The sequence below is a fragment of the Lagopus muta genome, chromosome 9 (assembly GCF_023343835.1).
Source record: "Lagopus muta isolate bLagMut1 chromosome 9, bLagMut1 primary, whole genome shotgun sequence".
Lineage (NCBI taxonomy): Eukaryota > Metazoa > Chordata > Aves > Galliformes > Phasianidae > Lagopus > Lagopus muta.
The window spans coordinates 19,110,338-19,124,735 of record NC_064441.1 but is presented as its reverse complement, the minus strand read 5'-3'; the positions used below and the strand labels follow the sequence as shown (position 1 = coordinate 19,124,735).

General features: G+C 44.8%; 1 protein-coding gene across 1 annotated transcript; it reads right to left on the bottom strand.

Annotated features, from left to right (window-relative positions):
* Positions 1-324: 324 nt before the first annotated feature.
* ATG4B (autophagy related 4B cysteine peptidase) lies at positions 325-12,593 on the bottom strand. The gene is made up of 10 exons (XM_048955258.1): positions 12,578-12,593; positions 12,311-12,382; positions 9,497-9,598; positions 8,669-8,741; positions 7,815-7,894; positions 4,948-5,144; positions 3,938-4,016; positions 3,062-3,207; positions 2,038-2,131; positions 325-398 (listed from the first exon to the last, which is right to left on the bottom strand). Exons 1-10 carry the CDS (start codon positions 12,591-12,593, stop codon positions 325-327), a joined length of 933 nt encoding a protein of 310 aa, XP_048811215.1.
* Between the last annotated feature and the right edge of the window lie 1,805 nt (positions 12,594-14,398).

Below are 14,398 nucleotides of genomic sequence, written 5' to 3'. Positions count from 1 at the left end.
GCTCCCCAGAAGGCCAACTGACCTGCTGATGTAACAGATAGGCTTTGAACTCCTAGGCACCACTGCATCCACTTCCAGCAGGCGTTTTCTGCTGAGAAATCCCAACTCCAGCCAGTAAGGCTGCAACACCACTTGGTTCTTCATCCCAACGCAGACAATGCACGCTCCACTCAGAGGCTGCACAGAATGTCAGGATGGACAAGAGGCAGGGATGGCAGCAAGCACCTATGAAAACCGGTAGCCCCAGGCTCTCCAAGGAGCTTCCCTCCCCCCACTTCTCCCCACACATAACACAAATTTGCAGAGTCAGTTTCCTATTTGTTTTCAAAGGGATAAGATCTCGAAGTCTTCATCTTCTGAGTCAAAGAACCTTTCCAATCTGTCGGCATCGGAGGAGTCTGCAAGAGAAGAAGGTGTTATCTCCATGGGGCACAGTGACTGCTCAGCAGCACAGTAACTAGCTGCTGAATATGAGTCACAGACCCACAAGCTTAAGAGGCTTTATGACATGTGAGTGAAGGCTCTGAAGAGGTATAGGAGCATGGAAAATGCACTTGAGAGAATTACATGGCAGAAGGTGCACCAGGTTTCACAAATCCTGACTCCGCCACGGTGCAGTGCAGTTCTGTGTTGTGACTGTTTTGTACAGCCTTCCTGTCCAGCAGCACTGGACAGTGCACAGTCCCCACTCACACTGAAGTGATTAATGCAGAATGTTTTGGAAGAAAGGGTAGTGTACTTCTGCTTGCTCTCTTCCATCCACCCTTTCAACTCTGTGGTGTAGAGGAAGCACATACGTACAGGAAAAGCAGCTTTACCATAGGGGAAATTCAAGTGAGAAGGTGTGTGCAAGCTGGGGAAGTGAAGGAGAAATCTACATGAACTCAGGCTTTAAGAAAGTACACACTAAACTTGGCAGAACAGTCAGCAGAAACTAAACTACCATGACTGATTGCTGAGAACAAGGACAAGTGCATGGACATGAGGCTGCAGACCCTCTGAATATTCTGTAACATGCTTTAGTTCCACAGCAGTGTGTACAGATAGCATCAGTGCTCCTCATGCAAACCGTGGGTGCTGCAGCATAACTTCCTCAGGCACTTCTCAGGGAGCAGCCCTCTATGCTTAAGGAACTGAAGAGAGAACACAACTGACTGGAGAAAATGAGGACAAAGGACTGGATGTCCATGAGCGCATCATTTATCCTTCTAGTGAGGGCTGACAGTAAGGAAAAGTATGGTCAAAACAAACAGGAGAGGCTCTAAAAGCTTGGGGAAGAGAAGGACAAGCAGCTCATTAGGAAAACACTTTCATGAGTAAAGAAGGTAGTAATTAGGGACATTTTGATATAGGCAAGGATCAACAGACAATATAAGCAAACCTACAGAATAGGACAGTGAGCTAAGAAAGACTGCAAGTTCGTGCTAAGAGACAGCAAGGAAGCAATGAATGCAGGATGCAGGTGACTGGATGCAGTCCAATGCCTGGTGACAGGGTGAGCCTGCCCACAAATAACTCACCCCTCTTGGCACAATTTGCAGCAAATGCAGAGCCATTGGCAGTGTTCACTTGCATTATTAACACGATAAGCAGAGCCTGACAGCCAAAACTGCCTAACACTTGTTGCTATTTGCATCACCAGGACTAAGCAAATGCACAGGGAAAGAATCCCCTGCACTTGGAGGTATATGTGACCAGCCTCATCTTTGTCAATTTTTAATACCCAGAAGCTCAGTTTTCAGCCTTTTCAGTGGACCTTTCCAATTTCTTTAAGCATCTCTTTAGAAATCATAAATTCATACTGTTAGAGTAGCCTGAGCTTTTTTTAATCCAGTCATCATTCAGACTCCTAAAAATCGCTGAGATACCATGGGAATCTGAACCACTGGTTGAAAACCAAAGAATTAAACTGCCCAAAAAGCTCCAGACTTTGGAACTGTGAGGGCAAATGGGAACACAGCAAAAGTCAGTGTGCAATTCCATACAACTTCTAGACAACCAAACTCCTCTTGGCTCTTCCTCCCTGCACAGCCTCACCTGGTGTGAGATTCAGAACGTCAGGGTTGGAGAAATGTGATGGCTGGCGTTCAACCAGTTCAAACATGGGCAGAGCTCCTCTTACCAGGGACAGCTGTGGGAAAAGAACAGAGCCATGAGAACCTGCAACACCGCACTCACTGCACTCTGGTTTGTTAGGAGAGGGATACTGATCTGCTGGAACTTCCTTGCAGCTGAAAAAATGATTTCTCAAATATTTTCACTTGTATCAGCTGCAGAATTTTAGAGCTAGAATCCTTTTGGTGTCTTCAACTATTTACATATGCTTTAAAATGGGATCATGCTGCAGAGAACAAGCTCTCTGTGCAACACTTTGGAACCAATAACACCCTGTATTCCTTTCCCAGCGATAGAAACACAAACCTTTTTGATTTGGTGGCACCAATCATTAAAGTCCTCCTCTGTGTGGCAGAAGAAGCCCTGTAAAAAGAAATTATCTTTACAGAATGACCAGGACTGTGAGCAGTTACAACAACTAACTGCCCTGCTTTGAGGTGTGGCTTACAGTGCCCTGTTAAACTGAGTGCTCCCCACAGGCTTATCGGAGTCAGAGCATTCACGTGCTGATCAATGCAATGATTTGCTCTGCTGCACAAGGAAAATGACAGAAACAACCCATGTGGAAACCAAGGGCAGTCATCTCAGGTTCAACAGAATACAAATCACACTGTATCAGAAGTATGATCTGTGTGATCAGAAGTGTATCAGATTCAGAAGTGGATTCAGGTCTGCCCCTTAGAAGGCAGGAATCAAAGCTAAACTAGACTCTAGGGAAAGAGAATGCCCCACTAGAGAAAGCATTTAATCACTCCACAAGCAGGATCTCTCTACCAAGCTCCTACCTCAAGGAGAAGCTTCTTTAACAACATTACTGCAATTGAAACACACTTGCCCAGAGCACAGCCTGCCTGGAGACCACCCAACCTATCACCTCAGCCAGGCGCCTGTGAAACAAGGACCTGCTATTTGTGAGCTGGGCAGAAAACAAGCAGCAGGAACGCACCACTGCAATGGAGGGGTCGAGCTCAGCGATGCTCATTCTGCAGGGAGGGTGCTGGCAGTGGAAGCTTTCATCGGGGAGACAGCCACTGTCACTGGGCTCCACTGCAGGCTGTGTGGTGTGGGGATCCAGGTAAATGAGCTCCTCACCTGGACAGACAGGCAACGAGACATCAACAGGAAGAACCAAGCCAGAAGTTGCTTTTCTGAGAAGCAAATAGCGAGATAAAAAGAAGGGGGAAGAGCAATAATTGAGCCAGCTCCTGAAATCCCAAGGAGGAACCTATCATTTACTCAGGGCATTTTGCTTTTGGCCACTCCTGCAATACTTCTCATCCATACAAAGAGCCAGTATGAGCAGAACCATGGCACCCACTCCATCTGTGTTCAAGGCACATGCACTATGTGGGCACTGCAGGCTCTGTTCATGCCTTCCAGGGTCCTATGTAAGCTCAAGAGAGCCTTGGAAATCCAAAGCACAGTTTTAGGTCTCAAGCAGAAATAGAATATCAGAGGGAAGGAAGAGAGGACAATGATTTGTAGGGTTTCAGAAAGGGAAGAACTGAAAGGCAGGTAAATACACAGTCAAATCCCTGGAGGGAGGTCAGCTCTGAACCTAGCTAGAGCCTGTGCACACATCATTACAGACAGGATCTAGCATTAGAAGTGTGCAGCCTGTACTGTTGCCCCTGTTCAAAGGTACATCACTCAGATTTCTCGCAGGGTTTCAGCTTGCAGCAGCCTTCCACATTTCCAGCAGGAAAAAATGAAACCTGTAGCACACACTACAGGCCAAGCAGGAGAGCTCTACTGCTCCACAAACATTTTTTTAGCTGTGGGGAGATGCTTGGAAAGTCTTTGCAGTACTCTGGGCACTCACCTACATAACCAATGAAGTAGTGAGCACTGTTTGGTTTGCCTCCGATCACTCCGAGGGACTGGGGCATCATGAAGCAGTGCTGGAAAAGCAATACAGAAAACACACAGCTGACAGACAGTGAGACAGCAAGTGGAAACAAGGGCAAACATCTGAAAACATAGCAGGGAAAAAAAAAAAAAGACCGGGACACTGAAAAAACCAGCAGTTGTAGCAGCAGAAACAGTCATTTCTGGAGAAAAGCTCCATCACAAAGGCTGCAACAAGGCCTTGAAGGAGCACAACAGCAACTCAAAAACACCTTTAACTGCTGATAGCAACACACAGGTGGACCAAAGGAAAATGGCAGCACTACTCTATAACTCCCTCTGGGCAAGTTCCAGCTCTGCCTCCATTCAGAGACAAGATCCTTGAAATTGTCATATTGCAACCGGGCTTTCAGGAGGGAGCCATCACTCAGGAAACAGTCCATGTTCCTTATCCAGTTGCAGTATCCAAGAACTGCCTACTGCGTGATGGGAAAGCAGCCCACTCTGCACGCAGAGCTCTCTTACCTGTACAGCTCAGACACTGCCACCTTTAGCACAGCAAGTCAATGTGCATCCTCTCTTACAGATGTACTCTGCACACCATAAGGTCTGCAACTTCCCCTTGCACAGGGCAACCAGCAGCCTGCTTCTACCCTCAGCCTGCAGCACAAGCTCCAGCTCAGAGCCATGGGGAGAGTCTGCAACACCATGCTCACTGAGGCGCAGGACAGCTGTGCTGAACAAGCTCTTCAGCAGTGGGGTACCATCCCACCAACAGGGACTAAGATTAAGTTATGAAATGAAAATTGAAAAAAAAGCTCCTGAAACAATAAATGCAACACTTTCCTGACAAAAACCCGTAGAATCCATGTCCTGACCTCTGAAAATGGTCGTCTCTAAATACGTTTTTCTTCCAGAAGCAACTTAATTCACAGCAGGGTCTTTAAGCATCAGAATATCAACAGTCAGCTTCAGATCCCCTACCTTTAGTGTTTCAATATAGGCTTCATTGATCTCTGTGAGCCCAAGGCGGAGAGGTATCAGCAGCACCAATGGTTTCCACAGTGAGAGCTTATCTCTAACCCCTGCTTCCTCTGGGTACCCATTATAGAGCACATCTGCCTCTACAGCAGGGCATGCTGCAGCTCCAGCACAGGAGAAGTTGGACTGGCACAACCGCCCTACGAAAAGGGAACATGAGCAGAAAACATCAGAAAAACCTCAGTTTCTAAACCTCTCATAATCCTGTTCTAGCTCTGATCAGCAACTGCTATTTTCCAAAAGCCTACAGCACTTAAAAACAAAAAGTTAACGAGGTCCACCACTGTGATCCCGTGCTGTGCCCCCTGCAGGGCTTCTGGACAAGCTCAGCATTTCATCTCTTACAATCATCAGGATTGTGCCAAAGCGTGCTGTACTCCCAGCCACCATCTGCTGGGCCATTAAAATGCAAGTTCTCCCTGCAGATGAACACTGAGCAACAACCTGTGTCAACACAGGTGGACGACTTGCTTGGGACATAAGGCATAAATCCAGAATTCAGAGTGCATCTAGACAGGGTGGGTGGGAAACAAAACAACCCATGTGTTTAATTCCAGGGAAGTACCAAGGCCATTTAGGCCAGTTGAACTGAATGAGGAAAATATCATGGCTTAATAAGGAAATCTTCACCTGTAACGAGCACTGCAACAGGATATAAACATGGTATCTGCTTTGAGTAATTGTAATTTTCCTAAGCTTCACTAAAACTTTTACACATTCTGCAGGGATCATTCAGGAGTTAGATGAGAGACCCAAATGGGTGATCAGTAAAATCTGCAATTTTAGCATGAGCTTTGCCTGTAAGATGTGGAGCAGTGTAAATCCCCAGGGCATGCCCATGACAAACACTGTGCATCCTCACTCTAAAGGCTTGATGAAGAGACAGGCAGCCTGGAAGGTAACCAGATTATGCAGATTCTGATACAGGACCATCCCCAGGCCTACTTGTCTCACAAGCTAATTTCATTACTTGCTGGGTGAGTGCATGCATGTAAAGAAATGAAACAAAACCAGAAAAACTCACAGCATTTCAATCATTAATTCAAGGCAATTAGACAAAATGCCAGAGGCTCATTTAATTTATTCTTGGTCTAACCTGAATACCAGGAGAATCTGGCAGGTAGGACACGATGTCAACAAGCACCTTCATCACAGCAATTACAACAGGATGCTTGCTCACTGCTACAGGCTTCAAATGCAGCTGAACAAGGAGAATGTTACCTCCAAGGTCAGAATAAGGAGGACTCTGAGCTAAAGCCTCAGTGAGAGAGAGAAGCTGCACTGAAGTTTGCAATTGCTCCCTATATTGTCCCTTTCGAAGGGAAGATGTGTCTGTATGCAGCCTATGAGCACGTTCCCAAAACAACAGACAGACTGAGAAGGCTCTCGTGGCTGTTTTCACTGCTGCAGAGAAAGGTTATTTCCTACTCACCTCAGGCTGAGCAGTATCAGTGACTGAATTTAACAGATGTATGAACCAGCAGTAACTTTTGAACATTTCACTATTGACAGATGCTTGGGGCACAAGATAGAAAACAGGCACCTACAGATACATAATGTCAGACCCACTCATACAGAGACTTCCAGCTCCAGAACAGGAGGCACATCACGATTCAGCTGAGGAAAACAAACACCACCCTACACATCACAGGCTCTATTGGACACGGTACTTGAAGTGGTGTCAGTGCTTAACAGAAGCCACACAGAAATGAGCTGCAACATACCCAAGCCATGCAGCCAGCACACCTCAGTTCTAGAGGGAATATTTTCAGGCTAAAGGCAAAAAATAAATCCAGCTCCTGTCTTTATGCTGACCTTTGTTCAGCCCAAGGACATCAGCACATATCTAGGACTGCTTATACTTAAGGTTAGACAGCACTTCTCAGTCGGACTACCTGCTAAGACACTTTGCTGTCCTGCACTGTAGGGACGAGTCCTTGTCTGTTAATTGATTTTGGCTCCACAGCAGCCAAAGTCAATCTATCTGACAGCTGCCACAATCTCACAAGTAACGGCACCAGCTCAAGCATTCTCTGGATTGTTCTGTGTGCTGTTTCAGAATACTATTCCAGCAGAAAACACGGAATGGTTTTTTGCTATGTAAGCACATCGCCTCTCGAGCCTAAACCAACAACAGGGGAAGGCTTGTGCAGCCAGGACAACAAAGGACTGCAGCAAACAGCCATTCCATCACTCACTGCTGTTACTGGGGCACTGCAGCCTGAGCAAGCATGCTAGGGATGAACACACTGCACAGCTGCTCAGCCTCCACAGGCACCCAGTTGTCAGAATGCAACAAACAAACAAAGGAAAAAGAAACGAGCAAGCAGTCCTTTAAAAGGACATCTTCAAAAGATGTCTCCAGAGACGAGTCCCTTCATTCCCCATTTTTCATTTTTCTTGTTTAGAGAGCTCTTATTTTCTTATTCTGCTTAGTAGCAGAGACATTCCTACCCCACTATATGGGTAAGGAAGCAGCCATGTGCCACGTCCTACTGGTGGCCACAAACAGTTTGTCACTACCTTCCAAGCAGCTCCCACCTATTGCCTGAAAGTCAGCAGTTCCTTCTTTTCAGATCCACAGGCCACAATGCCAAGTCTGAGGTTTATCAGACAAAGCAAAAGCGAAACAAGGAGCTTCCTTGCCCTGGAAAAGCAAGTCTCATCCAGGTGTAGCACACTTAGCCACAGCTTTAAAACGGAATATTTACTGCATGCTTCTAGTGTTGCATGACCACATGCTTTCCAGTTGTTTTCTGGCTTCTTGCTGTTGCAGGATACATTATGTTCTACCCACACGTGGTACTTACTGATCTCTTCCATCACAACAGTGTTATCCATGGCTATGTGTACTGCCAGTGAACTCCATGTATCAAAAGTGGCAAGTTTTCTATAGGAAAAAGAAGAATAAACGGATTTCAAATACAAGATACAATCTCTAACTCAATTCCCATTACGAGAAAAATGTATCATAAAGAGAAAAAAATAAATAACTAAAAATTTATTTTAAAAAAATTACTAGTGTCCCCTAAAGTATCTCCCCATCACCTACAGACATGTTGGGCTAAATGGGCATGTGTGATTACCTATGCATGGAACTCCTGACAAACCTAGTCGAAGAATTGAGGAAAGGATGGTGACAGGAGGATGTTTAGAATGTTCTGAGCACGCTGGATGTCTCAAATAAACAGTCCTGATCCTCTGTTGTCACTATGGAACCCAGGCAGCAAATACTTAAACTTTCCTCTTCTATGCAGTTGTGACTCAGTGGCTCATTGGCAGCCTTTTGACAACGATGACAATCAGGATGTCAGCAGAGATCCAAACAACAGCAATGATCATCTACTCTGACAGCTGCTTCTGGTCTGCTGCAAAGAGCACTGCACTACTCTGTTCTACACGTGAGCGCTGTGGAAAGGAAATGGATTGCCAGGGGGGCCTCCTCAATTTGAAATCAGTTTTCTGTCACATCCTGCTACCTTCTGAATAAAAGAAGGGCTCCTTTCAAGTTCCTATCAAGTCAATAAGGTCAAGTAACTGCCTGCTAACAGCATTAAGACATACACAGTTGCACTTCATCCAGTGGGTAGACACCTGTGAAGCAGGGGGTAATACAAACCCACTGGTTTGTTTGAAAGAAATAAAGGAAAAATTCAGCACTTACTTAAGCACTTGTGCAACTGTGTTTGGTCCATACCACTGACCGATGGATTTCCCCTCTCCAACTCCCATCTGGGCTGCATGACAAGAAAAAATAATTTAGCAAAGAATTTCACCTACATTGTGCTCCTTCCTAGCCAGGATTTTTACTTAATGGAGAAGAGATCTCACTTGGAAACACTCTGGAGTCAACAGAACCTAACCTCTCACGGGTTACTGTGCTGTTGATGGAAGAGACAAGTATATCCTCAAAGATTGTAAAGCAAATCTCTTCCCAGAGAGGGAACACAGAAGTCCAAATGGCAGTGTTACCTCAGGAGAAAAACCATTCTTAGTGTGTGATTATGAATAACACCCGTTACCTGACGTATTATTCACTGTAGATGAAGCTATAGGTATCTTAACACTTCACAGAAAATATTAGAGCAGGCTTTCTTTTTCTTTTGCCAGGGAAATTTATATTGAAGCGAGTTCCTTCCTTAGCTTAACTGCTACTTCTGAAAATGCCTTCATCCTGCAGTCTTCCCACGTTACAAGGTCTGGGTGAGAACAGCAGCCACATGCTTTTCTCTCACCTTGGCTAAATAGGATACAGAAACTGATGCTGAATATAACCTAATGCATTACACAAACTTGAAGGTCTGAATGAAGCCAAGTAGGAAAATCCATCATAATAAAGAATGGTAGTTTCAGATTAGATCAGAAAATAGGCACTGTGTCAGAAAATAACCCGCTCCTTTTTCAGCTAAGCTACAGAAATGAACACAGAATGGTCTCTGCTCACAGGAAACTCAGATATTCCCCCACGTTTCTCAGCACCCAGCATCCTTACCTATCTGGTGAATGGAGTAGTAGCTGTCCTTTTTGTCTATGAAGGCATTAAGAACACTGAAGTAATTATCTGTCTGCCTCTTGCCTTTTATCCACCTCCAGTCTAAAACAAACAAAGGGGGTACATGAAACAGAATGTGATCTTTATTAGCAAGCTACCATCTCTCTTCCCTTTGCACCAACCACTGACCAGATTTTCAGGTCACTGTTACTACCAAGCATCTGAAGCATTCCCAACATCAAACCATGAATTTCAACAGGAAAAAAAAACCAAAAAAAACTTTTTCACAGCTGAGATAAAAGAACATCACACACAGAAAAAGAATCAGAAAACAAATTCTACCCCTATCCCACAAATGAAAAATAAGATGTTAATTTCCCATAGGCAGGCATTCTGAAGAAAACCAGGAGACCTCATTACTTTTGAATTTCTGGGAAATTATGTTTGTAATCAACAACCACGAAAGAAATCCAATACAGACCAAGTATGGTTCAAGTGCAAGAAATGAAGTTTCCAGGCAGAAGAGACTAGGCACAAAGAGAGGACTTCCTGACAAGTTAAAAACCAAGCTACTTACAAGTATGTTCTTTTGGTAGGACTTTTTAAACTTCAAGTATATAAAAAAGCCCTTCAAGAAAAGCTTAGCACTTGTTTGGTGTCAGTGGATTTAGCTAGCACGTTACAGGACTCTCCTTTTCTTACAGCTTGAACAAGCACATTCAACTATGTAGAGCTGCAGACAGCTGCAGGAAGAAACCTACTGGGAAGTTTCCAGTAAAGTTTTCACACATCAGCCCTGAACTTGAGAAAACTGAGGGAAAAGCTACCGAGCCCTCAGCAATTCCCAGCTGCTACCCTTAGAAGCACTGCACTGCTGCGAGCACACGGCCCTGGAAGTCAGTTCTCTGGTTTACCTCTTCCCAAATGCCTGCAGACCAAGGCCTGAGCAAAGATCATCTGGCCACAGCGCAGCATGCAGCCCCAGCCTGTATCAGATGTGGGACCAGTTCCTCCTGGAAACAAGGACAGAAAGCAAATATGTAAGGAATGGAACAACACGGCCAAGGCAGAAAAAAGGAAAGTGCTGTGAGCCTGCATGGGTAGCAGAATTATCCAAGAAATTGGGCAAGGAATAAAGGCTATACTAGCTCACAAAGCCAAAGCTGAGAAATCAAAACACTTACCAGCAACTAGCCTAATAGCATCCCTTACAAACAAATCTTTAACATTAAATGATGGGGGAAAAAAAAACAACTTCAAAGGAAATTCAAGCAACTCAGCTTGAAAGACAGCTGAATTTCTCATGAGCATAACAGCCTTTGAGTCTACCTGCAGATTCTCAACCTAATTCAGAGACATTCCGAAACAGAGGTGCTTGTGACAGACCACTTGTTGGAATGCTCATTTTAAGAAGGGAGCTCATTATGCAAGACTAATCAGCCAGAAGGAATTCCCACATCACAAGCAGATGATGACTGGATGAGAGTCCACTGTGCACACAGGGTTAGATTAAAAACAGTGAAAAAATCTTCCAGCAGCAGCAAGAACAACAAACGTCCTCCATAACACTGGAGAACGGGCTGGATGTTAACTCTCACTGGAAAACCTGAGAACAAAGACTTGTAACACACAGAACAGAATTCCAAAGCAAACTGCTGTTTCCTCAGTGAAGGTCTGGCTGTTGTTACAAGCTTCAGAGCTGAAGTGTTCAGTGTGGCCACAGCTAGTGAGCTGACTCACAGGCACCAAGTCAGCTGCACCTTAGCACAGCTGGTAGAAGTAGTTGGTCTGTATTGCTGCTGCTTTCTATTTTTGAAAGAAAGATACACATAATATCTTAAGAAGTCTGGCTTTAAGTTTGCTGTGAGACACTCCTTAAGTTACTAAACGTCCTGCATGTTACATTCCCTCCAAGCTCTACAAAACAACCAACCCAAACCCTCACATATTCTAGAAAAGATGCATGAAGGCAGGAATTTCTGTACTGTATCTCCAGTTTCTAACCTTAACCTTTAACCTTCAGCCCAAGCCATCATTAAATAATATTTTTCTTCAAACTTCTGTAGGATCCAATCAGCACGAATCACCAAAAATTGCTCTGATAACTAACGTGGTTAATTCAGGAAGTTTTCCTATGAAATTGATAACAGCATAAGATTCCTCCACAAGTCCTAAATTACTTTCTAAAAGTTATCACTGCTCTGCACTGGAAGAACAGGTGACTACTTTAGAAATTGGAATTTGGTGATTTTTCCTCTGCACTGTCAAAAGCCACAAACGTATTCATGTTATTGGCTCATCTTTTGAATCCACTTTTGTTTTTAATGCCACTCATGCCTTATCCTTTATCACCCAAGAGTATTTTCTGAATTGTGTAACAGTTTTACAGAGAGAACAGCTGCCTGGTGCAACTGACATCTAAGGACTTTTAGGAACCTGCATACTAAGGAAATAGCTGACCTCATTCAATGTACTGAAAAACAAACAGCCCTTCTGCCTTGAAGACAATTCACCCACTGCTCTTTGATTCAAGGGTGGCATTTACAACAGGAGAGCTTATAGACAGACATTCAAAACAGTCAGGAGTCAGAGAACTATTTTCTCCTTATCCTTTCTGTGAAAGTGAAGCAAAATTTGGCTTAATATTTCAAAATCAGTGATCATCTGCATGTCCTACACTTGGGTAGCCTAATCCACATTCAGTTCCAATTGGAGATTGTTTTCTAACCCAAATGAAGCCACTGAAAATTTCCCACTGGGTTGGACTTTATTAGGAGTGAGCCAACATCACTTCCAGGATGCATTCAGACTTACCAATGGCAGGGAAGTTCTTTCTGTAGGTGAACCACAGCCGAGAGGTCACATCCAACAGGATCTCTTCTTTCTCTGAAAGTTTTAAGATAGAAAGGCATGCACAAAGATGGCACCAAGCACTCCTAAACCCATCTCCCACCCATCCTTCTCCTTAACAGTGTCCTGCTCTGCACACAGCCTGCTGGCCCAGACAGACAAAATCTGCATGGAGAATGCAAAAGTGCCACAAGGCAAAAGAAACTTTTTCCCTTAAAAAAAAGCTACAACCAATCACAAACACCATGGTCACAGGTAAACTGTGAAGCAGTAAACAATTTTTCTTGCCTTTCCCTGAGTTATCCATTTGCCAGTAACTACTAAATGGTAACTTTCTGTGCAAAGATATTCTGGAGTCTACAGAGATGGCCAGACAGAAGGAAGCACAGAAGTTATCATCTGCATGCTTTGACAGCATATAGGCTCTGCTCTGTGCTTGCAAGGTCTGCAGTCACCTAGCTGCACATAAAACATGTAACACTAACAGAATCCTCTGCAGTGTCATAGCATCGTGCATGCAAAATACCTGTAAAAACACTGTATTTCCTGCCTAGGATCCAAACAGGCTCTTTGGTCTCAGGAAAGTCTTCATATTCAAACCTGAGAGTGTCATAGGTAAGAGTAGCTGGAATAGAAAGAAAGAAATACATGTATTTTTTGTTTTTTCCTTGCTGTTCAAAAATCAAACCAAAACAGTACTGCAGAACTGGTGCTGTGACACCATAACTTACCCTCAGAGCAACCAGTAAGAAACAGTTTGGCTCCCACTACAGCCACAAACTGTAAGGAACAGGGAACCCACGTACCCACAGCTCTTGCCTGCTGCTCCACAAGCAAGGAAACAGAGGAGCTTCCAGGTTAGATCAGCTCCACGTTTGGCCCAGTAAAAACTGAGTGGGTCAAGAAAACGTCAAGGACTTCAGCCAGCAACTGCAGTGCTCCTCAGCACAGCTATCACTGTGCAAACACTAGCAGTCATCAGCTACAGCACTGCGGTCCTCTTTTCAAGGGAGCAGAGCAACTGAGATGCTTCTTCCTGAGAACACAGCTTTTGGTGGTGAAATATGAGAAATGCAGACTGCATTAAGCTGGAAACCAAACCTCGCTCCTCAAGTCAGTCCATCCTCAGAGGCCACGAGCTGAAGCACAAGCCATGGCCTGTCCAAAGCAGTCTGCAGCTCAAGGAGGTCATGCTAAAAGTGAGGAATGCAAGTAAGTGCAGAGGTTTGAGCTTCCGAGAGACAGACACACCTTGTGTCTGCTTTATTCTTGCTCCCTTCACAATCAGCACCCAAATATCCATCTCTTCTTACACCACCGCTCAGCATTGATCGCTGCACTCTGCAGAATGCACACAGCACAGGCTGCTGCTTGGTGCCCTTGGATCAGGGCAGCTTAAGCCTTGTACAAAAGGATGGGGGGGGGGGGGTAAGATAAGCTGGATGTGCTGTGCTCCACTAGGTCTGTATTTGGGAAATCTTGGAAGTGAACCTCAGGGGGTGGAGGAGGCTGCCTTTAAATCACTTGAAGGTTAAGAATTGTACCCAATTTCAATTCTTCAACGAGCTCCAAGTTAAATTTAAAACAAAGCTATGTTAGCAGTTCTGCAACTGTTAAAGCAAATAGTTCTAATACCAAACCCACTAAAATCTGTGGCCATTTGGCCTGGGGTTAAAACAGGGAGACAGACTACACGACCACAAGTTCCACTCATTCCCACCTCCTGCAAAAGCCACCAGCCATGCTGCACACCTCACTGCTGCCCACAAGTTCACCTGCCATCAGGCCAGACGCCACCACGCTCACAAACAGGTGTGCACAGAAGATGAGTCTCTCTCTCCCAGCTGCTCCTCACTTGGCTTTCCAAAATCACCATCTGGAGCTGCAGTAAATGATGACCTGGCTGATTTGCATTTCATAAATGAGAGCTCCAGAAAGGCTCTGCCCCTCCTCTTTCCAGGCACCCTGGATTAAGATGCTACACCCATGAAAACAAGCTGTGCAAGACATTCTGGCTCCTGCAAGTACCTCATCGGCCTTCTGCCTCTGGGC

What these genes read in the sequence shown, in the direction of transcription:
- ATG4B (XM_048955258.1), bottom strand. An exon ending in CCTATATTGAAACACTAAAG is followed by an intron (nt 4,017 to 4,947) that starts GTAGGGGATCTG and finishes TTGCTTTTCCAG; the next exon opens with CACTGCTTCATGATGCCCCA. An exon ending in TCGACCCCTCCATTGCAGTG is followed by an intron (nt 2,132 to 3,061) that starts GTGCGTTCCTGC and finishes CTTTTCCCACAG; the next exon opens with CTGTCCCTGGTAAGAGGAGC.